This window comes from Parus major, chromosome 2 (genome assembly GCF_001522545.3).
Source record: "Parus major isolate Abel chromosome 2, Parus_major1.1, whole genome shotgun sequence".
Taxonomy (NCBI): domain Eukaryota; kingdom Metazoa; phylum Chordata; class Aves; order Passeriformes; family Paridae; genus Parus; species Parus major.
The window spans coordinates 19,882,384-19,908,078 of NC_031769.1; the positions used below are offsets into that span (position 1 = coordinate 19,882,384).

General features: G+C 35.0%; 1 protein-coding gene across 5 annotated transcripts in view; it reads right to left on the minus strand.

Annotated features, from left to right (window-relative positions):
* Positions 1-207: 207 nt before the first annotated feature.
* The window catches only part of STAM (signal transducing adaptor molecule), a 33,439-nt gene continuing 7,951 nt past the window's right edge, over positions 208-25,695 (minus strand). For 3 of the 5 annotated variants that reach the window (XM_033511772.1, XM_033511773.1, XM_033511777.1), the window contains exons 2-14: positions 22,379-22,463; positions 15,821-15,896; positions 15,641-15,736; positions 14,999-15,145; positions 14,643-14,733; positions 13,469-13,661; positions 13,048-13,142; positions 11,747-11,844; positions 10,079-10,166; positions 7,593-7,647; positions 7,123-7,276; positions 6,414-6,589; positions 208-5,318 (exon numbers count right to left, since the gene is read on the minus strand). In XM_033511772.1, coding sequence (XP_033367663.1) covers positions 5,069-5,318; positions 6,414-6,589; positions 7,123-7,276; positions 7,593-7,647; positions 10,079-10,166; positions 11,747-11,844; positions 13,048-13,142; positions 13,469-13,661; positions 14,643-14,733; positions 14,999-15,145; positions 15,641-15,736; positions 15,821-15,896; positions 22,379-22,463 — 1,604 coding nt within the window. In that variant the 3' untranslated portion in view covers positions 208-5,068. Of the gene's footprint in view, positions 5,319-6,413; positions 6,590-7,122; positions 7,277-7,592; positions 7,648-10,078; positions 10,167-11,746; positions 11,845-13,047; positions 13,143-13,468; positions 13,662-14,642; positions 14,734-14,998; positions 15,146-15,640; positions 15,737-15,820; positions 15,897-16,463; positions 16,670-22,378; positions 22,465-25,695 lie in introns of those variants that run through there. The other 2 variants (XM_033511779.1, XM_015619477.3) reach the window with 2 other exon arrangements.

Below are 25,695 nucleotides of genomic sequence, written 5' to 3' on the forward strand. Positions count from 1 at the left end.
GTGAAAGCATCAAACAACAACAAAAAACCCACAAATCCTCCCCAACCAGAAAAATCAAAAACCTCACCTCCACCCCATCTGAACCTGGAAAATTTAAGTGCTTCTAACAGACCTTGCTTACTGTATCTATCTCTAAGCCCTTCCAGCAAAATAAGTCCTTTTCAGATTGTTCTTCCATAACATTTATAAATTGACTTTGCAACATAATGAACTAAATACTCCAACTTTAATATTTTGCATTCATACCAAAAAACAATTAACAGTTTTTACAAATAGTGTTATTTACTAAAACAATTCTTGTACAACAGTGCAGTATATCTAAATATATACATACACCAACATCAAAAGGACCATCAAAACAAACAAAGCCAAACAAAAATGCACTTTGCTACTGTGTACACTTTATTAAAACCAAAGCAGACTGCAGCAGGTTTTTCTTTTTCATGACAAAGACAAAAATTATTTGGATTCCAGAAGAACATGCAGGATAGAACAAAAACTCCGACCACCTTTTTGCCAAGGTAGCAGCATGAAAAGGGAACTTTAGATCTGCAATTTACATAGTAGCAAATGGAATGTTTTTAAACACAACCATCCTAATTTAAGAAACAAGGCTTCAAAAATGTACATAGTGTTTTTTTATATATTGAAGCAAAAAGTTCAAATGACAAGGCCTTCTCCATGTTTTCCTATGGTTATGGATGTCTGAAGGTCAATATTCTTCACTGCAGCTGAAAATAAGAAAGGAGTAGCTGTAGTGTGGAGTTGATCAGCTTTACTAAGATTGAATAACAGAGTAAAAAATGATTCTGCCTGCTGTTGGCAATGGAGGTTTTTGTAACTTTTAGTCTATCTTTTTCTTTAAAAACATCTCTTCCAGTTTTTAACTGGAAAAATTATGTTCCCTTGTTCTTCAAAGCAGATACATACATGTTCTCCAAAGATGCAGTTGTGTAATTCAAAGTGCCAGTGTAGCTGTTCTAACTAGAGATGTCTTTTTTCATTCTGTGAACCCCAGCAGAGAAGGAATTAGGTAAGACCTTTGTATATAACGACTGCACAGATATCTTTCAAATATGAATGAAAAATAAAGTAAGTGATATTAGAGAAAATACTTAAAAAATTGGAGAATGAGGTATTAAGCAGTTCTCCAGTGTAAATCTGATGTTCCCGCCATCTAGAGGAAATCAGAGAACTATAGTAGCAGCCGAGATTCGATCAGCAAAATATGTACATGGTATCAAAAGCAAATCTATCTCTGTTACATCTAACCATTTGTAATCTGGCACTATTTTCTGAAGGTCAAAATTTTTTCAGTTCCCTCTGCCTCAAAATTCATGAACAGTAACTGTACCATGAGGGCAGTATGCTGCTCCACACCTGTTGAGAAGCATGCAGGAATTCTTATATTTTGCTCTTTCTTACTGCTCTCTCTGTGTCCTTTGGCCATAACATGACATAACAAACATCTACACAGCACCAGTTACTAAATAGAGGTGGGCAAATACATTGTGACTCTTCCTGCAGCTGCACACTCTGGAACACACTGCCGTGACATCAGTACAGAAAATTTTGACATAATACCCCCACTGTTTTTCCTGGGAGGTTGCACAGTAAATCTTAACACCTTTGTTATGCCCACATAAATTGAGATGATACACATGGCAAAAAAAGCTTTGCTCATAGAAGTGAAATGCACAGAAGGCACTTTCCAGAGTTTGCTCCAGTTCATGCTAACCAAGCCATTTAAATACCTCTTCCAAAGTTAATTAGCATTTTTGTATTCCTTAATGAAAGGGTTAAGTAAAAAAGGATTATACAAAATATCTTGAACACATTTTAACCTTAAATTGATAACTTACATGTAATGAAACAAGACATTCAAAAATCAGGTCTTCTATTGGAACATGAAAAACATTTCCAATGATTCCTTACTTTCAAACAGTTCACATTCTGGCACTTAATTGCTAAAAAGCTTTTCCACACAGTAGCTATATGTGTACTTTCTCCTGCTCACTAGCATTTCAGTGTTCAATACCATAGTAAGGTAGAACATAAGTGAACTTGGTCAAAACAACGCATAAACAAGAAATCTGAGAATCAATCATGGCAGAGAAGTACCAGCAATGGCATCTCCAGGTTCATGGTAACAAACCAGCAGAGAGGAGGTGAACTGAAGTATCATTTCTAAGCTATCAGAGAGAATATGAGAGGATGACTGCAGGAATTCATGCAATGACAACATCTAGCACAGTAGGAGAAGGTGTCACTTCAGAGTATTGAGCATACAGGGCACAACCAAACAGGAAGACATTTTCTGATAAGAAAAATCAGCATGAAGTAATACAGCTCCAAATTCAATTTATCTGAAAATTCCATGGAATGGAATGGAAATGGAAAATGTAGGTTGCAACAGAAACACTAAGACTTGGAATCTAAAATTATAGTGACCTAGTCCACCAGCTGAAGACTAGAACTCTGATTCAAAGTCAACTAAAATTCCCAGCCTGCTACTGGAGATACCATAGAGCAGTGACTTTTATTGAAGTACAAAGGAAAATAGAAAGTGTCCATCCTTTTTTCCTCAATTTTCATTATACTGAATTTAAAGGGGTGCTGAACTTTAGCAAGTGTTTTTTTGGTCATGATGAACATGAAAGATGATTTTACTTTTCATAAAAACAGGTAAGTGGCCAAAATAAGCAAGTTGGAGAGCAGAACTGTGATACACATAAGGTTTTAGTGTTCAAATGAGAAACCAGGATCTAGCATTTCTAGATATCAAGGAAAAACTTCAAACATTTTAGAAACAATGACAAATTACTAACAAATATATTTTTTTGGGTCATTTCTGTACAGAAGTTCCACATGACCTTATTAGGGAACATGTGACAACATGTGAAAACCTAAGAATACAATAGTTAATATCAAGAAGACTATCTTGATGCTTCAAGCTTCTTCTTGAATCAAGGACTAAGAACAATGGAATAAAATTTATTTTCACTTTCGTGTATCAATTATACATTTCTATACACATTGAATATCTGATTTTGGAATGAGATACCTAATGCATACAGAGAACACTATCTAAATTATACTACAACTCCTTTCTAAAGACTTCACTTCTTCAATCCATAAAGTCATCCATGACAGAGATGACAGATTTTTATTTTTTCTTTAGTATCTCCTTTCAAATTCTACAGGCTTTTGTGATGACACCAAGTACTGAAACAAATGACAGTTTGTGAGGTTGCTTAAAAATTTTAGAGAAAGTAAATATGTGAAAATCCTAGCATTAGATCAACCAGCTGGCTAGAACATCCCCAACTGGAAAAGATCAACCACAGGCATGGTTTGTAACCACCCCTGTCAGAAGTTATGCAAAGCAGTCATCTGAAAATATCTGGCAAAACACTGATGTCAATTAAAATAATGAAACAAAGGCATGTCAGGTAACTGTGAACAGATGCAGGAGTATATGGGATAACAAAGCTCATTTTATAATACAATGTACAATTGCAACATTTAATTCCAGAAGCATCACACTAAAATATCATACACAAAAACAACTTCTGACATACAAACAGGACTAAAAACAGACCTGATGTTGAAGCCATCTAGTATTGCTGTAGTGGAATTAGTTGCTGGAAAAGACAAAACTAGGACGCATTACTAGATGGAATAAAAATGCAAAGTAAGAGCAGCCTTTGTACAAAAAACTCTGCTCAAGCACACCTGAAATACTGCCTTCCATTACCATGTTTCTTTTGCAGCACCTCATCCACAGAAAGAAAATACCATGCTTTACGAAGCCATGTGGCTAAGTTACTGAGGAACACAAGGGATTAAATCAGACTAATGCATGTTGCTGCAGAAGAGAATTTAAAGTAACCTAAAAGTGGATTTAGTTGAGATGCCTCAAACTATTCAGACTATAGAAGGGCTAATGAACTCAAATGGTACAAGTGGAAATTGAAACAGACATTTAAGGCAGAAGTGTTTGTGTTGCAATAGTAAACAGAACAAATTGCTAAGCAAGGCCACAAGAGTTAAAATGAAGCCCTGAAGGTTTGTTCAGCAAAGTGATTTACATGTCCATAATTCTCCATGTTCTAATTAAGAAGACTTGAATAAAATAGTGTAATTAGTGTGTGTTCCAGTTTAAAACTCCATTTTTTTGTCTTTCAAATCAATTCCTCTGTCTTTCTTTGGTGTAATCTCTGCCAACACACATAGAATACAGTTCTGGTTCTCATTTTAAAAAGAAACTTGGAAAAATAAATTACATGCTTCTCATGATAAAATGCAAAATCCTGATCTGTTTCATGGTCCCATTATGTTTAGCAGCCTCTGAATAGTAGTTTTAAGTTAGTAATTATGTACGAAGCAGAATCATAATTTGCTGTTATCCCCCCAAATCATTTACAAGTTAACAAGTTTACTTTGGTAGATAAGCTATCTAATCATGATACACTTGTGTTCAATTCAAGAAGTAGTGAAACATATCTAAGTTTGTAAATTCATATATAGACCTTAGCTTGTAATTGTAACCATGATATGCAGAATTACTGTTTTTCCTGCACTGGAAAAAGACATTGCATCTGTCTTAAAACTAGACAAAATTATGAAATATGGTTGTCAGTTCATGATTAAAATAACATAGTAAAGCAAATTACTTTTAAACATTGTGTTAAATATATTCACATGACCACCATAGTTATACGAAATGGGCACTACTGCAATCACACACTATATGTACATAACATATATGCCACAACAGTTTGCAATGGTTGAGTTTTCACAAACTAGCCAATTTAACCATACATAAATAATCTTGTACCAAGTTTTAGGCATTTTAAAAGGAATTAAATTTCCTAAATATATCAGTTCCTCCGCAAAATTAAAAAAAAAAAAATCCTAAAAAGTCAGTGCAAATTGAACTTGTTCATCAAGAGAGATCTTATTAAGCTGAGGATAAACAAGGTGTAAGAGATTAAATGAAGAAACTCATAAAATCGCCAACCGCTTTTAGCAGAAGTTAAAGATTATGAATCAAAAGTCCTGGATCCTATAGCAGAGCCTTCTGTGAGTAACTATGCTGTGGTTGTTGAGGTGGTGGAGGCTGTGGTTGTTGTGGAGGTGCTTGCTGACTACCTGCTGTCTGTGGCAGAGCTGTAGGTGCTAAGTTATAGTTTGGCACCTGGGACATATTAGTTCCAGCATTCTGATAAGCAGCAACATCAACAGTACCAGGTGGTGGACTATAAACTGAAGGCTGGTTAGAGTAGGTACTCCCAGCAACAGAACCAACCATTGCACTGAAAAAAAAGAAAAAAAGAGAAAAAATATTTAAAGTAGATTTAACAAACAATTTACCACCATTATTGCTTCTTCAGTTGTTCTATTTATACACACAAAGATCTTCTAACTCTGTACACATTGAATATTTAAAACTGTAGCAAATAAGTATTCCCATTAAAACTCAAACACACTCTTCAGGTTTAAACATACAATAGACACTCCCCATAAATTTAAAATTCAGACCATTAATCTGTACTTGTGTTTTATTTTAAGGTGCAACATGGAATACCATCTATCTTGCATTCTGTTCATGAAGAAAAACAAAACCCAACAAACTGTTTTAAATAGCCAAAGTAGTCAGTTGAGTATTCAGAAACTGACTTCATCATTGTCAGTTTCTAATTTCAGAACTTTACTATCCCAAATAATCCTTGGGGACAAAGACTAACAAACACATTAATGACTCAAGATGGCTGTCTCTCCCAACTTCTTAGAATAAAATGACTTTCCACAGAGTAAACAAAAAAAACAAACAACCAAGCAAAAATAAAATAACAAAAACCCACAAATTTTTTCACAATATATGTAATTTAACCAAAATTAGCATCTTTGGCCATTTACCCAATGTAGAAAGCCTCTTTTAGCTTCCTTATTTGGGCAAGCTGTATAAGCTTTAGTAAGTATCCATAGCCCATTCACCTCTTTCCCAAAATGAGCAGAATTCTCCCCATTCTTCTGTGGCAATACATTTGTCAAAGGAACAATAGAATATACACTCTCAGAAATTATGCAGAGCCAGCCAGAGCAGCAGATAATCTTCATCATTAAAAGCATATTAAAAGTTACTACTACTAAATCATCTCTGTATAGTTTTCTCTATGTTTTATATTAAATAGTGTAGTATATAAATTACATATTTCATATACAGAAAATTAAATTTGTCAGGAATTTTTACCAAATACACGACACCAATAAAAAGCACTCTGCAAATGATTGCACTTTCGGAAGTATCTTCTTCACAGAAGTATCTTTCAGTTCTGTTTATACTTCTCTAATTTAAGAGTCTCTGTTTAAATTGATTTAAACCTGAATAGAAAAGCATTTAAAATTACTTTGTGTAAGATGTCTGTGCAGGCTGACCAGGAATTACTGAGCTGGCAGATGGAGTAACTGTGCCTTGGCTGAGAGAAGGGAGCTGTTCTGGAGGAAGATTGTAACCTTGAATGTGGCCCATCTGTGCACTCCCTGCCACCAAATACGCATTACCTTGAGTTTGCCCCGGATAAACCTAGGAATTTAAATAAAGCAATATTAGAAATAAAATACAAGGAAATTTGCTATCTAATATCTGACTTTAGAACTGAAAAACATCCTCTCAAATCTTTTGGTTCCCTTTTTTTAAAAAAATACCAGTGAAGAGCATTTAGCGTTTAAATTACTGAAGTTGAAAATGGTAATTCTTTCATAGTATCATTTTCATGTTGAATTATCTGTGAGTAGATGGGGAGAAATTGCAGCCCTTTGGTTGTTTATTTTCTTTTCTATTTGTTTTCTATTATGCAAAGCCCTGACAGCTTGATTTTTTAATTTAATGCAGCTTAAAGTCCAGGATGGGCTTTTTTCTTGATCAAAAGTAGCCAAACAGAAAAACACTAAAAGCTTTAGAAACCACAAAAGAAGAGCATCCAAAGCTTGTAGCTGAAAACAAACATTTTTATTTTTATTTTTTTTTACATACTGTGCAAAAAAAAACAAGAGAAAATACTGCTCAGTCAGTGCAAACTCGATAAGGTCAATGGCTATTAAAGGTTACATCCATACCTGAGAGCCAGAAACACCAGATGACTGCATGTAATACTGCTGGTTTTGTAGTTTGGCATACATGGAATACATTGGGTCCTCATTCATCAATTTATTATACAAAGAAAGTGCCTCCATTGCTTTAACATTGAGCTCTGAAAGTTCTGAATGTTTCCTAGAAAATATATTTTACAGTTCATTCTACAATTTAGATAGCTTTAGTATAGGACAGACAAGACAGAGCAAATTTCATGAGGTGCATTAAGTAACATTTTCTTACTGTGAATTGATGCCTGACAAGTGCCAGAGTCAAATGATACAACACTATAGGTTATTATGTGACTATTTGAAGAAAAACTTCTGACCTCTTCTCAGAGAAACTAATAATAATACACATATTTTCTTTGCCAATATTCACAGAAATTATCAAGTAACAACTCTGGTATTTCCAAGAATGAATTTCAGTCAAACCACATAACATTTTTTTTTACCTGTCTATATCTTCCAATTTTTCATCTATGAGAGGCCCCATCTGGTGGCACATTGCTAGAATAGAAAGACATTAAAATATATCAGAGTAATAAACATTTCCATACTGCAAAGTCAGAAAGCAATAAAAAAATTAGATAGAAATAGATGGTAGTCCAATTGTTTTTTTAGTTTTTTTACTATAATCTGTATGTCAAAAAATTTTTAATAACAGAGGCAGTGTCATGAACAATTTAAGAATGAGATCCAGCTAAAATTTTCAGTAGTAGTACAATTTAAAAAGTATATTTTAAAATAAAAATAAAGTGAAACAAAACATATTTAACATCCAGGAAGTATAAAACTAGAACTATTTTGCATAAGAAGGTTCAAGTAAATTGAAAGGTGATCTCTTCTTCAAGGAGGAAGATTTGTGACTGTAACCTAGATCATGTGCTCATCCAACTTTACTACAAAAGGACTATGAAAACTATGAAGGAGAAAACTGGTTGCAATGATTCAATCATCTGCACATCAAAGACACTAATAGCACATTGGTCTCACTAGAATTCTAACTGGGGGAAAGGGGTTTTCCAAACCACTGACATGTGCAAAAACCAACACAAAACCAGAATGAAAAAGCATTAAAATAAACAAAAATGCACCGCATGCCTCCTTTCAGCACAAGGACATGAGGCTCATCTAACTTCCAAGCAAACCATGGCTAATTAGCAGAAAGGCAGAGTCTGTCAAATATTATTTAAACAGATACAGACGCTGAAAGGGAAATTTTGTATGTTAGAAATGCAGAAGGTCCTGAAAGCATCTGAGCCATGGAGAGTGAAAGCAGATCACTATTGAGTTCCTTAAAGGCAACTCCAGGTGAAAGAGGAGTTCTATGAGAGGTACCCATCTGCTTCCTTGAACCTGGGATCAGTAATACATTGGCAGAAATGGTGGGAAAAGATGTAAAAACCTGTTGAAATTCTGCCTACTTTTATGTATAGCATGGAGTATGGCAAAAGGCATGACAAGGATTGTTTAGATGTCTGTTAAAATGTTGACTGCTCTACTGCCAGCCACAAACCCTGAGCTCCTGCACACATTAGGATGAGCTCTCCAATTCAAAGACATTTGTGACTGGACATGTGGATGGCAGAAGAAAATGAAGTGGTTTTACTGTCAAAGGTTGATCAGCATCTGCCACCAGTGATAGGAACCAAGGACTCAAAACACATCTATAGCAAAATTTTCAGAACCTATGCCAAAAAAAGTAGTTCACGAAAGCTTAATATGTGTAGAGCGAGTAACCCTGGATTAGCATTGTAGAACTATATGTAGCCATATGTTTGGCAAGTGCTGTTGCAGAGTTGCTGCTGGAGAGTAATCATCTGACCACACTACTGCTTTCAGTAGAGCAGTCCCACAATTCAATACAAAATTCAGCATTGCTTTAATGATCTCACAGTGCATTTTGAAGCAGCTCCTAAAGTAAGGCATATCTGTAGGCTGGTTGACAAGCATACCTTTAATTTCTCTGCCTCTGTCCTGGATCAGATACAGGCAATCTGCCTCTTAGACAACAGCCTCTATAGCTATATTTGGGACTTGAAACAATAAAACCAATCATATTTCTTTTTACCTCTCTTTAGTTTTGTGGAACTAGAATATGCACAGATATGTCACTGATGTGAGTTCCTAGAACAGGATTCATTTACAGACATGATGAACCAGATGGGTGTGGAAAGATAGGAGATATCTAAAAGTTTACAAGTCTATGCATTTTTTAATTTTATTAACTTCTGGATAGATACAGAAACTGCCATTTTCTTAAAGTCTGGTGTCATCTGAATTGTTAATTTAAGCCTATGCTTAAATAATTTGCTTTAAAATTGTCTCATAATTGGAAACTTTCCTATCTTCCTTATCCAAATTTCATTCCAAAAATTTTGGTGCATCTATCAACCTAGGTAAAACGATCTATAATGCCTCTATGAAGAGGTAGTCTGAACAATTTGACTCTAAAAGAATAGGATAATATGTAGCACTCTAAGAGGTATTTGCTACAATGCTAATTTCTCCTCCAGAAATACACATGCAAGTGAAAAGCACATGGGACATGCACAGGTCTATTCTAAACATTCATAGTATTTCTGCTTCCTCTCATGGAATCTTCCTGACACTCCTTTCACCACTCATGCTGTGCTACTCTATGAAGGAAAAAAAATTAGATGAATATGATTGAATTAAGTATTTATGCATCTTAAAAAGGAAAATAATATAGGAAACAGTTTTCTTTAGAAAAAAGTAGACTTGTTTTAAGTTAATATTTTGCACTTTGGTCTCATAAATATGGGAAAAAAGAAGTGAGAAGATAATTATGGCTCAGGCACTTTTCTCAGGCACACTTCTTGCATGTACATGAAGCTGAAGTAGTTTCAATTTGCATTGATACAGAAAATTACCAGTGAGGAAAACAACAGTGAAAAAACTCATTCTTTTTTGTTACCCTCGAGATGAAGCAATTCTGGGAGGTCTGGCTGGTCATCAGATGGATCAGCACTTTGTAACATCTGCAAGAGTTGGTCCATTTTATCCTAGAACACATATTGTATAATTAGGGCAAATGTGGCAGCAAGGGAATTAGCACTTTCAGGATAGTAAACTAAAGCAGCTGTTTACAACAGCCATTTTGGTCTCTTGGCACTGAAGAATCAACTAGACTAACTTTAAGAAAATACAAATTATACATGCTATTTTACAGGAATGAAGATGCTTGAACAAAGAAAAGCCAAATTAGAAAAAACAGTGACAAGTGGAATATGCAGAATACTCCACTATTCCTAAAAGTCCTTCTAAACATGTATTATTTTCTGAGCAGTTCCTATTCTCCAGACTAGTTTTTACATATGCAATACCACCACCTAGTGGGATTACTGGAAATGTTTTCATAGAATACACTGGGTACTTCAAATTCACTGAAAAGCAATTTTAGATACATGAGGCCTATTGAGTACATGAGCCATGTAATTACCAATGTATATGGAAGTGTTGTTTTAGGATGATATTCAGAGGCATTTCAGGGTTTACGTCAGAATAAGACAAGCTTAAGTGAGGAGTTTAAGTGCAACACTTTTATAATAAAAATATCAAAGGTTAGAAAACAATTAGGCATAAAGTATTTGAAAAATATGTCTTGGAGTGAACTATATTGGTCAAAGTACCAAAAGAATTACACGTAAATTATTTTTAATAACTTATTAGCTAAGCACTATCAAATAAATAATTTTTTTCACACTGAGTTATATAGGTTGTATGAAAGTAGAAAATAAAACCATGTTTTGTCCACCTTAAACCATGGAAAGGTGGGGAAAAGTCAAATTATTTCCTTAAAAATTATACTGTGGCAAATTTAAAAACAGAAGAGACTGAAACAAAAATCAATGGACTCACAGAAAACAAAAGCTGAAAGGCCTCAGATAATCTATTTCATCAGGTTACAAACTAGTATCTCTTGGGAAGAAGTGTTTTTGAGGTGGAACTTAAATAGTCCTTAAACAGGACTTCAGGAAGGCAGTAACTGATTTCTCATTTCAAAAAAGAATGACAGAACCCAAGCTGAGGTTAAAAAAAAACAAAAAAGCAGGGGGAAAATCTACCTGGACTGAATAGTCCTTGAAACCCTACAAGATCCCTGTGGTGAGATGGTAAATATCACAGTACACAGATAACATACAGAGTGTACAGATAAATACAGAGAAACAGAATTTCAGACTTTTCAGGGACAGAAATTGATCTTTCAGTCTGAGGATAGACAATATTGGTTATACTGGAAATAAATCTAAGTGAGCAGTCCGGGTGGGTATCTCTATGGCATCCTGAAGTACTTCAAGCAAAATATGAAAGTAGATGTGCCAAACAACAGTAAGGTTCTAGCTTGGAGGTAAATGATGTACAACCCCCAGGTAGGGCCCTAAATGGAGTGCAGTTCCAAATTCAATTTCAGAAATTCCTAAGAACTTCAAGACTCTTAAACAACAGAGAATACTGCGGATTTGTTTTATTACTTTAAAGAAACCTCTCTTTTTATCATATTTTTGAAGTACAAAATGAAAGGGTTAAACATCACATATTTAAATGTCCCAGTGGTGCATTTGGTTCCAATCAGTATTTTTACCATGCTTACTTCATCAATATAAACTGGTTCTGGCTCAGGTTCTATTGTCTCTACTTGAACTTCATCACTGAACTGCACTGTTTTCTTCTCAGCTTTCACTGCAAGATAAACAGCCAGATTTATTTTTTTAAAAGAATAAATAAACAATGATATAAATATTATATAACTAGCATTTGCCCAAGTTCCTCCCATTTGAAACCCGTACTGTGAAAATTTTAAAAATTAGTATTTTATTGACATTTGAAAGCCACAGACCTAAACAATTTTCTTATCTGTAAATCACATTATAAAAAAATAAATTGAGTTCACACAAGCTCAGCAGAAACACATTTTAGCAAGTAAATGGTTCCCTGCACATAACATACATATTAAAAAGTCATCAGGACAAAAGACTCAGAGAGTGATTGGAAACAATATGGCTAGGAAGTCAAGTTTAAGATAAAAATGATAAAATCATCTGTGACAAACTAAGCCTTTTCTCCAGAGCAAAGTACACAATCAAAAGGTCTCAAGTTTCTCTAGTCCTTCTTCACCAAATCCTATATGCAAAGCATTTCATTCCTCTGTAGTGGAGACTAGCACAAAAGAACTCTATATTTAGCAAAAAAGCCAAATACAACTCTTACACACTCTTATTAGATAGTCTTAACATAGCACAAATGACTGCTACAGCATGTAATTCTGCAGACCTGCTCATACTTCTAGCACCCTAAAACTGAGATCACAGCAGATTAATCTTGCAAACCCACAAAATTTACAGAAATCAGCTCTAGAATCTTGAAGTCTTGCCTAATATTTAATATTTTTATTAAATATTTAAAGTAGATTGGATGGATAAAAATAGATACAAGTAAATAAACGGCATGTGGAAAACCCTTCTGTCCACTATGCATATGTACATACCTACAGCATGTAGGTTTCTTGAACTATTTGAACACAGGTAATCTGTCTCAGAGTTCTAACTGCCATGGGGCCTTCAGTTTCATCTCAATTAGATATACACCACTGCAACTGGACAAAAAGGCGACTTGGAAAAAAGGCTGCTGTTGCCCATGTTTATGTAGGCATCAATGTCAATAAATTCCATGAGACTCAAAGAAGCTGCTGACAAAGACAGCAGCAATTTTTAGCAGAAGACAGTTTGGGCAACCTTGGTCTGACTGTTTTTTGTGATAGCATAACAAGGGCTCCTCTGTTTTATTTCAATTATCATATTAACTTGCAACTGAACTCCATCATAAGGGAATCACCGTAAGTCATGGCAGAGTTAAACGTGTACACATAAACGTAATGTTACTTACTCATTTCAGGCTCAGCAGAAAGATCAGCAGTTACAAAATTAGATGGGAACAATCCTATACCCTGATGAGTTTCACCTTTCCACCAATTTGGATCACTAAAGATGAAAAAATAAATAAATAAAGCTCCCATATATTAGAAATCCCATACGCAGGTGGAAATTTCCCAGGAATTGCACAGTAAAGGCTTTTATATTACTAGCACATAAATATAATTTGTATATATGCAGAAATCTTTACACAAGAATTTCTATGCAGATACATTTATTTCTAAAAAATCTAGGAGATAACAAAAAAAAGTATTTAATACAGAAATACATTTCCATTCACTGTATTTCAAAGTATGCTTCTACATAGAAGATATAATTATTTCTAATTAAATTTTACAGTTTAACTATTCTAGTAGGCATTCTATATAACTTACCTATCATCAAGGATAGTTATAAGTTCTCCAGCTTTAAAAGTTAGTTCATTATCTTCAGCAGCCTCAAAATCGTAGATTGCACGAACCTTTCGGCCCTCGTGTTTGTGGTTTGTTAAAAGGCTTGAGGTGCTTGGATACAAACTGGAAAGCGTTGTTTGCTGTTGCCTTTGTTCTTTTAGTGACAGCTCAATAGCTACAAAAGAAGAGTTACTCAGATGAAAATTCCCTGTAAAAATGGGTTGATTGACATGAAAATTTAATTCTGTGAAAACTTTTAGTATAATTCTATTCCTGTTGCATTTTAATGACTTTCTGTCTTTCTCTTAGACTTAATGGTAAATAACAAAAAGTAGAATTCTGCCTGTGGATTTACTGAAGCTTTCAACATGAACAGGAGAAATAAACAGCATTTAAGCAAAAATAGGATTACCCCAATTTTTATTTTTATATTATTGATATATTGATACAACCTTGAACTGACGTAAAATATTTACATCTTACACAGTGTTGAACTTTTCCAGGTTGCTTGAAACATTAAGAAGATACAGTTGTTCCAGTGCCCACTGGTTCTGTGTTGACAGAAGCCTTTAGCCTGGATTCACAGAATCAGACTTACACTGATTGGCTGAAGTTAGAAGAAACTTCTGGAAGTCATCTGGTCCAATCCCGTTCATGCACAGTCACCACAGCTGACTGCTAATGCCAACTTTTTGATATCACCAGTAACAAGGACACCATGACCTCCCTGGGAAACTTGTGCCAGTGCTTGGTCACCTCCACAGTAAAATCCCTCCTTAATTCATAATTAACAAAATGACTTTTGCTTAAACAAGCAAAAATTGGCCCCTTCCTTTTTTTTCCTCCCTATCATTCCTTGAATAATTTCACAATTCTGGGTCATTTTCAAATAAGTTTAACTGAGCAAAGAAGTTTATATTTAAATAATATTAAACTCAGCTCAAGTTTGCAGAAAAATATTGATCATATTTAAGAAGGGGCAGGGTGGACACAAACATTATGAAACTCATGCAGATAGGCTTTTGAGACATGGATGTCTTTAAAAGTAGACTCTGATGGGTTGACTGTTGACGAAACCATTAGTTACACATACAGATCAGCTAATGTTCATTTAAATAAATCAATAAGCATGATATCAGCAAATAAATGTACTCACCTTTAGCTAAATCCTCCTCTTCCTTTTTGGTGGCTACAGTACCAGGATCCTTGGCAACTAGAGCTGGACTTGCTTTTGCCTGTTCAGCAGCCTAGCCAAAAGTAAAAGATGTAAAAATGAATCCAACAAAAAAATATATTAAGTTCACCATTTTGCTTTGCATTCATCTGCTATATAAAAATCTAAAGTAATTGAGAGCATTTCACTCCTCAAAGAAAAGTTTTATTAAGACAAGGTAGTTTTCATTTTGTTTGCCAAACATTCTAGAATTCAAGACTACAAACTGTAAAATACAGAGCTGAGGATAAAAAGAATTTGTGACACACTTTGAGAACAGCCACAAAAAACTAATATACCTGTGAACCAATAGCTGGGAAAGTAACTCCTTGCTCCTTAAGATTTTTTATCATAGCAGATATTAAACTAAGCTGTGGGTCATTCTTGAATTCATCAGTCCATTCCACCATAAGGGCTTTCAGCTTTTCACAAACTTTTGGATGACCCTGTATGGACAGTAGAAACCAGTTAAAGCACGTAGGAATCTGATCTTAATTTCAAGTAATTGCACATTACTGTCTATACAAAACATATAGATTCATTATTTTGTAGTCAAGTTTAGCACTCAGTCTTTATTAGAAAGGGAGAATAATACATCAGCATTGTGTTTGTACCAGTACTGTATGTGTTAAGCCCAAAATAAAGTAAAATAAGAATACATAGAAGGCCTGTTTTATCTCCATTTCATCATATTTGTATTTAACGTGAAAATATCGTAGCTTATTTATAAATTAACACATCACACCTCCCCCAAACTATGTTAACTAGTATGAAGTGGCATTCAGGAAGTTGTGAGAGCCACAGTCTTTACAGTAATCTTCTCTCCTTCCATTCCTCCACCTTTTCAGTCATCTAAAAGTAGATTTCACTCCTCTTTCAAATTACCCCAATTCTCTGACTTCACTTATAGGTGAAACATATAAATCAATGCAATACATTACCTTATTCAACACATTGCTTACTTCACTGGCAAAATCTCTTGAACAGACTTCTAAATGAAAGATTTTGCCACAGTTTGATACACATGCTCCTAGAAGCTAATGAAAAAAAGATTAAAACTTAGAGATCTTTTGCAATATAACTTTTCAGGAAGAAAATTAACTACATTAAAAAGAACCTACTGTTAATGCTTGCATAGCAACATGCGGATCTTTATGGTTCACTCTCTTCATAATAGAGCGAAGGCAGTCTTTAGGCCTAAAAAACACAAGACAGCTTTAAAAATATGGAATGGAATGAACATTTCCCATTGCACACACAACAATGCTGACAACCTTAACAGACAGCAAGGTCTCCTGAACAGCATGAGTAAATTATTTAGTATCTTATAATTTAAAACAACATTTAAAAATAAATTAAACACCTTAAACAGTTGTAGCCATTTCTACCTGTAGGATCTGTAGCTCTCTTACTTATCAAAACCTCTCAGTAATTTATATTAGCTCTTGTACTTAGAGTGAATTACTGTAAATACTCCAGAAATGCATAAAATCCCTTACAATTAGGGAACTAGAATTCTCTGTAGTCCATGCACCCACTCTGTATTTAAAATATATATGTAAGAACATTTCCTTACATACTGATTTACCAACACCCTCTTGCTACTTTTATTTTGAATTACCACCATGTTCCACAGAGTCTTTTTTAATCTACAGAACAACATTTTTAAAAAAGACATATAATGAACCAATAATTTCTAAAAAATCCTGTTAGACAATCTACATCAAAGTTTTGAAACAATTAAATACAGAACTCAAATCTTACCTATGTTGTGGTAGATAGAAATAACATGAAAAGCAACTTCAACAAAAAATTTGAAAGGGGCTTTCAGAAAGTTTAGCATATTAAAAATCTATGTGAATCTGATACTTTGTTCCATCTATAACGTAGTGGAAAGGTGATGCAGGCTGAGTTAGGAATTATCATGGGCATACAATCATTATCTGTTGAATAGCCCTGAAAAGATAACCCTGGAAGAGGGTAAGAAGAGAAAAAGAGAAGGTAAATCTAACCTACGATATTTACACATTTATGGAATTTACACATTTATAGCATGGTTGTCTTTGGAAACAAAAGTATTTTTCTGTTGAACTGATATCCAAAAACTAACATGAAACTCAGGTATAAGTTACACCACTCCTTGGCTATACTATATTTGTCAGTGTCTACATTTTACAGAAATGTCCACCTCATACTTAGTGGCACTAATTATAGAAAGTGCTGTCATGAAGCACAAGTACATATCATTCAGTGTATACCTTCATATACCAATTATTACAGATGAAGGCTTTAAGGCAAGTACTACCTTTTATCTATTAATAATCTAAGACTTCTCATATGTTCACTTTAATTGAGAAAGAATACAGGCTAAAATTGTTTAAAATAACTGCTTTCTTTAACCATTAATTTGTGAGTAGGATTAATAATGCGATATGATTGCAAGCTCAAAAAAGTGCTTGCGCATTGTGAAGCCAGTACTTATAAAGGCAGAGTGCAGGATCAAGAGCTTAGGAGTTGGATCTTTAGCCTAAGATTTTTTTTACAAAGGACTCCAAAGTCTTATTAAAAGTAATAAGAATGCCTCAAAGTCAAATGACCATATCTCAAGCACAATCTACTTGTTCATATTTTTACCAGAAATTATCAATATTTGAGTGTTAAATATTTTTAAATACTCAAATGTTTAAAATAAGAACTCTTTTGATTATGTGTAGATAAAGAAAATAATCCAGGTATACCAATCTTTAGGCACACAGAGTAAGGAAACCAATTCTAGACAGGCCTGTAATTTTTATTTTTTTTCTAACTAATTCATCATACAATTTAGTGTGTAAATTATGAGTACCACACAGAAACCAGAGGGAAGCATGAACTCTGTGAGTGTAGAATTCTATCTACTTATTAGGCATCACTCTAAACCACACTATACAAATATTTGGCCATGGTTCCACTCCAATGATGCCATGATCAGAATTTCAGAGGTGCCACAATAAGTAATAATAACAAATAAGTAGGGTGAAAATATGGTGAGCTACAATAGAAGCTATGTATCATATGTGGCATCATATGGCATCAGACACCAACACATATAGAAAATAGTCACAGTGAATTTCAGGTTTAGTTTTAGAAAGTAGAAAAAAATTCTGATTTTATTTTATTTAACAAGGCTGTAATTAGCAGCATTTGCAATCTAAAAATACTACTCTGGACCGAATATTTCAGATATGCCCAGGAATTTATTGTTCATTTACAGTCTAAGGTAACTCTGTGGGACTCAGCTTTCCTCCTTGCTCCTTCAGAAACAGGCTCACCATAAAGCTTCCTGGTCAGCCTGCTAGATATAGACTGCAATTCCAATGTAAAATGCCACCAAGATTGTGTAATTTGAGGGGAAAAAAATTGAGGACACATCAGAAGACTATCAAGAAAGCAATTTTGCTGTTCTGTCTTGCATGAACAGGCACAAAAACAACCAAAGAAGAAACAGCTAACCAGAACACTGACTTGCTGAGGCGGTGATTAATCCTTAAGGAATCAAGACGAAGTTAGGCAAGCAGTAATATGGACAAACCATTTCTCAATGACAATTTTCTAATACCCACCCCAAACATAGAGTGCTGCAATGAACATTTCTATTTTCTCAACAGTTGGTGTAGTCTCTCAGCCACTGACTTCATTTTTTTTTCAGCCATTATTTTTTTTAATTAAGTAACTTTTCAGGAAGAAACCTGAAGCTGTGATAGTGTCAATGTAGACTGATTTGCCTCATGAAATAAACAGTAAAACTGCCTCAAAACCAAATGTAAACATGAATAGAGTTAAGAACTGGCTAGCACTAAAATGACTGAAGAAGCGGGGGGGGGCATCTTTGCTAAAATATACCATACCTGTCCTTTATTTTTTTCTTTTACTCTGTTTAATGAACCATTCAAATTTTATAATGTGATTTTATTCTGAGATGATAAACTATAGATTCAGTGTTGTAGGCATTTTCATAGCAGAAAAGCAACACTGTGTAAAAATCTATACCTTTCCTGTAGTGAGATTTAAAATGCCAGTCAAATATACAGTCATAGAATACCCTGAGTTGTAAGGGACCCCAGTGATCATTGAAGTCCAGCTCCTGGCCCTGCAGAGGATAGCCTCAAGAAGCACATCATGTGAATAAAGTTTTTAAAATAAACAAGTTTTCAAGAATGCTGTACAAAACCAGAAGACAGAAAAGATTGCCTCTAACAGTAAAACCTTTGTTTAAATTATGTTTCTGTATTGAAAAGGCAACTTGCTCACTGAGCTAATATTGGCAAAAAACAGGATGCAAACAATGTGATGTGCAACTGCTGAGCTGAATGAGTTCCTAAAGGAAATTCAGAGATTTAAAAAATGTGTTGTCTCACCAGTAGACAAGTTTTAGTTCATATAAGAACCTGAAATGCAAAATGTGCAGAAAGCATTAATTCTATACTACACAGAGCAGTATTTCATATAGGCTATTGTAAACAAGTCATATTGTTTAAAATACTGACATATTTTCTGTCTTTCCTGTGTTTTCTATCAAAATTGTAGTAAAAGCTCTAATTTTGAAATTCACATATAACAGAGAAAGTGGTCAAAGAGAGGGATTCAGTGGAATTCTAACTTGCTAAAAATCTGGTTTAGTTGTTTGGAATAAAGGAAGCAAGATAACATTTTTAGCAATTTGTAATTCTCAGTATGGAAAGTATTACAACATAAAAATAACAGTAGCAATTATGTTACAGAACTGTAACTAATTTATCTCATGAGAATATGCAACACCTTTGCAGCATAACAGGTTTCCAACAATTAATCTGGATACAACAAATTGGCAGAAAATGTAATATACCAGAAGTGCTACTTAATGAATAAGTGTTTTTCTAGGCTGCTGTGGCTTCAGGTGTCCACTGCTGGAATGCTGCAGGATGCAATGGAGCTCACAGACTGGTACAAAGAAAATCCACAAAAGAGAGATTTTGTAATCTAAAGTTCTGCCAAGAACAGTAACAAACAGCTTGTATTAGAGCAGAATTGGTTAAAAGATTAAAGCCAAGCCCAGTTAAGAAGACTTTCATCCTTGTCAGAGGAACTTAAGAGAGAATTTCAAACAGCTAAGCATATCTCATTCAAAGTTCTTAATGGGAAACATTGTCTTGCTTTACCTTGCTACTGCATGACATAATCCACCAAAAACAAAGAAAACCCACTCTCAGCAAGTTTTAACAGAATCTGGATTTAAGCAACAAGTCAGCTGGCAGCCTACTACAAGCAGGATAAATATTACAAAGTTTAAAGTCCCACTTTTGTTTTATAAAAAAGTTTTATTAAGAAGATTAAAATAAAAACACACAAAAGAAAAAGACCAAAACCAACGCAAACTAACTTCACAAATCTTAACAGGAATTTAGCTGCACACTACCAGATCTCTAGCTTTGTCTGTATTGCTGTCTCTTGCAGCTACATGCATGGAAGCATTGTTCAGGTTATGTTGCTGTGAGACTGAATTTCACCTGTAGGTGAAAAGGCTTTCAGTAACTAAATAGAATACTGAAACATTCAATAATATAGTTACTGCTACAAACTCAGCATTAATGTGCTCAAGGAATAGAAATGCAGTTTTACATATAAAGATCAATATGAAACATTATGAACAACTTGTCTGCTGTTATCTTAACTGCAGTTGTACACAACAGCACAGAAGTCTCAATATGCTGTGCTATTTTTAAGTACTCCTCCAGAGACCATTGCTAATACCAAGGAATAAGCTTATTTGCAAACCTGTCCTTTGGAACAAAAGTCCCAGGTGGGACTTTGCTGTCTGGCATCTCACACTGTTTCTGGCAGTTTTACAAGGCAATCCAAGTCATTCTCAGAAAAACCTTTCACAGCATCACTGGCAAAACATTTTTCTTGAGTCTGTTCCTTACCTGAATTGTTACAAGGAATGCTTCAAGAAGGTATATTTAAAACATTTCCAAATCCTAACAATACACTGACTAAAAGCACTGAAATTATGTCTTTAAGCTGTATTTTTTAAATGCTAGCTCAGATTATACTTGATCTTTTCTTGTCTGAAAAATAAATTAATGTATAAATTCTATGAAAGAGCTCAGTAAACATTTAATAATGGAAACATTAGCAGCCCATATTAAGATGTGTTTAATTTAGTATCTTCAAAATGTATATTTATCAAAGCCCTGATGACAGGGAATAGCTTCTGAAAACAAAGGGAAGAAACACAAAGCCTTATTATTTTCTGTGACAAAGACACTTGTAGTCTGATGGCAAGAACAATGGAGGACACCAGATGCTTTATACCTTGGTTTTAGCAAATTTTTGACATACAATTGAAGCCCTCAGTCTCCTTATCACACAGCTGGTGAAATATAGGCTGGATAAAGATGGGTGGAACACTGGTCTCCAAAGCTCAGAGTTGTCACCTTTAGTGCAAATTCCAGCTAGCAGGCAGTATCCTTCAGGGATTTCTGCTGGGACCAACAGTGCTGTCAGTAACTTACTGACCAGAGCAAGTTGAAGGGGAACAATCAGTATACTGAAGGGCTAATGCTCAGAGGGACCAAGACAGGCTGGAGAAATAGGCAGACTGGAAGTTCAACAGGAACAAGGGTAAGGTATTGCATTTAAAATGAAGTCAGGAGTTGACCACATGAAAAGTAGGAAATTATCTATCTGCATGTCCTATTGGGTGAAAGGTGTCAGCAGTGCAGCCTGGCAGCAAAGACAACCAACCACACCCTGGCTCAAACCACTGGTCAGCACAACCAACAAGGTCAGGAAAGTGACCCTTTCCCTCCATTCTGCACTTGTAAGATTGCATCTGGAACACTTTGTGTAGTCTGGGGCTCCCCAGGGAAAGAAGGCTATTTACACATTGCTCTTAGTCCAATGGATAGCTGCCAGCATGGTCAGGGAGGGTCACATACAAGAAAAGATGGGTGGGAGAGGTGTTTGCAGCTTTGAGAAGGGAAGACAAAAAGTGGGCCTTAGTGCTTTCAACAACAAAGTAATCAGAGTATAAGCAGAGGATGCAGTCAGATTATTTCTTAGAGCTCTACAGTCATAGGACAAGATGCAACAATCAAATTAGAACAGGCAAAACTGTAATCAGATTGTAGGATTATTTTTTTATTTCCTTACTTAGTAAGTAGAACTAGTTAAAAACTGAAACATGTTGCCCACAGAAGTTGTGGAACCTTTGACCTTGGAGGCATTCAAGACTCGACACAGTCCTGAGCAACCTGATCTAATTAGACCTGTTTGAAGCTGAGGGGGGTGGACTAGATGACCTCTGGAGGTCACTTCCAACTCAGATTATGATTCTGTAAGAAAAATGCCTCGTGAAACCTCCTGGGTTTACAGCGATACTGCTAAAACAAATCCATTTATTTAATCTGTTACATTGGTGAAAAGCTGCTGTACTCAAGTCCTAATTTTAACAGATCAGCCAGTATCTCCAAAGAAAGGATTGCAAAATATTTCAGCCAAAACCCCATACATTTTCCTTTTACTTGTAATCAATTTAAGTTAAATTCAGGTGTTGGAGAAGTTTATAAAAGATAAAAAATTTATTCCTCTCACCTGGGTAGGAGACTGAAATAACAGAATTAAAAATGTTTGGGGAAGAAATTCCTAAAGTCACTTACCCTGTACGTGACTGTCCAACTTTATCACAGATGTCTAAGATGAGGCCCCAGTCCTCTGCAGTGTTCATCTCACTGGTTGCTTTCTCTGATAAATAAAGTATAAGTAAATCAAAATACAAATAAAGAAAAAATTTAATTGTCAACAAAGCTGTTGAAACATTACCTCTTTCTATGTTGCTAAATGTATGACAAATTCCTAAAATTCATTTATTAAAAATATTGTATCTAATTATGTTTAATTTTCTAATGCTCACTGGTGACCATTAATTTTAATTAATGAGTAAACATGTTTTGAGGTTGTTTTACCACATAATAAAGATGCACCCAGAACATGACACAAGTAGTGTAGCTACCAACAGATTCTTTTTCCATTTGAAACTATAAAGTTTAATAGGATATGAATGCCCAAAGCATGCGTTCACTGTTTGCAGAGTCAGATACAATTGAATTTATAACCTTCCCAGACACCAAAGTGCTGTGTCTTGCATTTCCTTTCATATATTACATCTCAAGAAGAAAGACTTAAAAAGTCATAATCTCTAAACTTTTATGTTCCCATTCTTATTTCAGCCTTGGATTATATATTTCACTGTTTATTTTTAGCTATAAAGACTGGTAAATCAAAGTTAACCTCAAAGAAGTCATTGGGACCCTTCCAAATTTTTTTAGTAGGACAAGAGCCCATGGTGAAGACTAAAGAAATAGAAGAGATAATGAAGAAATATATTCAATGTCAGAAATAAAAATGGACTCTCTTCCCATATCTCCTCCAGAAAACCTTAGTTACACTAAGGATAACAATAAATAAAAGCATTAAAGGAAACTGAAGCTTACACTTCAGCCCAATAGATTATCTAAATACTGATAGATCAGATTAGGACTGGAGAGCATAAAGCAATGCACAAGCATTTTCAATAAGTAACCAGGAGAATGGGCATAGAATAATACAGAAACTTTGTTTCCCATCCCCGTTGCATCAAATGTTTACAGCTTAATCTACAAAACACAAAGAATGCCTCAGTGAGGAGTACCATCCTTCAGGGAATGTCTCCGACTAGTTAGTTTTATGAAAGCAACCAAAGATTTTGTATGAAAACTTCTCTGCCAGGAAAGAGTCATTATCTAGATTAGTACTGGAAAAATTGCAAAGCAAAAGACAAAGCAAAACATCTATACTCCAAAAATTACAATGATTATTCATATCAAATGTGATGGTTTTTCTTATTAATGAGTTTTGATATCCTACAAATTGACATAGGTTACAGTTAATTAGTTTCTTCATTCAGAACAAAAATGCAGAAAAGCAAAACTATGGTTATGTGCTCCCAAAGTATTTCTAAGGAAACATTCAGCACTGACATATATACAAGTGAAATGACAACACATCAGCTGTATTGCCTGATGCAAGAAAAAGAGCAGAACAGTACAGAAAATCCTAAATAGAAGTTAGTTACAATCCTGTATGTTCTCTCAGATAAAGTAAAAGGGTACTGCCTCCTCTCTCTAAACCCTATCAGAAAATTTGTTTGATTAAAAAAGCAGTCATAATCAACAGAAATATCAAAAATTATGTGTAGACACCATGTTAACATCTAACACTAAGCTATGCCAGCTGATCAACCAATCACTTCATTTTCCTTTCAGTCTGCTCTTATCCCAACTCATGCTTATGACTATCATAGAAATTTGTGATTTTCAGGTAAGACACTTGAATTTAATGCCTTGCATAAACCATCACAGCCAAGGCAGTCTTCTGAAATTGCAGTCTATGCACACAACAGCTGTTCTGCTACCAAAGACAGTCTCAGCTCTGCAGCACCAGAACTGCTTTTTTGAAACACAGAGCGTGAGTTGCCTACACTGCATTCCCCCAAATTGAAAGCAGCTGATAAGTCTGACAGTCCAGAGACACACAAAACACTGCATGGAGGCAGTTTACTTCCAGGACTCCACTGTTTCAGTTCATTGCAGTTCTACTGGAGCTCCAGCTCCAGTCAAAGTGTGCCTGCACAGTTCTCTCCAAAGACTTAAGTTCCTGCCAGGCTCTGAGCCCACACATGGAGCCCCATGAACCCAGACTGGTCACTCATGCCTAATGCTGGACTTCAGTCTGCACATCCTTCAGCAGAGAGATGAGCAATCCAATGGAAGTAAAACCTTGGTCTTTTCCATTGTTCTACATAACAGACAACTGTCTGTATTTTTGACAACAATTGATCCTTCTTTCCTCACAATGTCAGCAAAGAGAAATGTCATGGCAATTGCTTATGTCTTCTACAAACAAAGGAGTAAACTAATGCACACAATATTTTAATATAACAACAAACTGTACCTTTATGCTAATTTAAATGCTGGCTAAAACTACAAGTAAGATAGAGATTGATGAAATCCCTGATCCACATTAAACACATCGATCACAGCATTTATTTTAATTCCCAATGGGAACACATTGCAAATTTATCCATGAGTACAACTACAAGTTTCCTGCTGTGGCCATGTTCATTCTTGGCAGTCAAAGTTAGTCCTATATAAAAAGTCCATTTGTTTGCAGTGCCTTCCCCCTTTTCTGTCAGGGTATTTCCTCCACCAACAAACACTAGACAGTTTCTTACTAAATTTCAGACTGATACCAAGTTTCATGGTATACTTTCAGTCTTCCGTATTAACAATCATCCAATAATTCCATTGGATAATAAAATTAATGCTAAGACATGAGGAAAAAAATTGCTTCTAGATTTTTACTCAAATTTTGTCTCAAACAACGGGAGTTAAGAGATTACTGAGAATGTTAACAGCACACTGTCTGAGCTGACTGTCCACAAAAAAAGGCCACTATCTCTGTCAGAGCACTAGCAAATTACTATTGCCTTTCACCGCTCTAGGAACAGGAGCAACAAAGACGCTTTGACAAAATTCCTATGTTGCATCAGTGTTTTGTAGACAAAATTATTGCTTAAATCTACTTCAGTTAAATTACTTACACTATTATCACTAAAAATCCACCAGTACTCTCTCTTCTAAAATGAGACACACATTCACAGGCAAAAAGAAAAGTTTATGTGCACTTGATAGTTGCCTACCCTGCCTAACAGCTGGCATCTTCCCAGCCTTCAGGTACAGTTGATATGACTGGCAGATTCTGTCTTAATACTAGAATGGACTCTTATAGGGGAGGAAAAACCAGACATTTGTGCTTAAAGTCTTAGGTTTGCACAGCACACAGAAGATAACTAAAGATGAAATGTTCTTTATTTTCCATCCCTGATCAAAAATAATTCTACCATAAAATATTAATATTTAGTTCAGACCCTATCCCT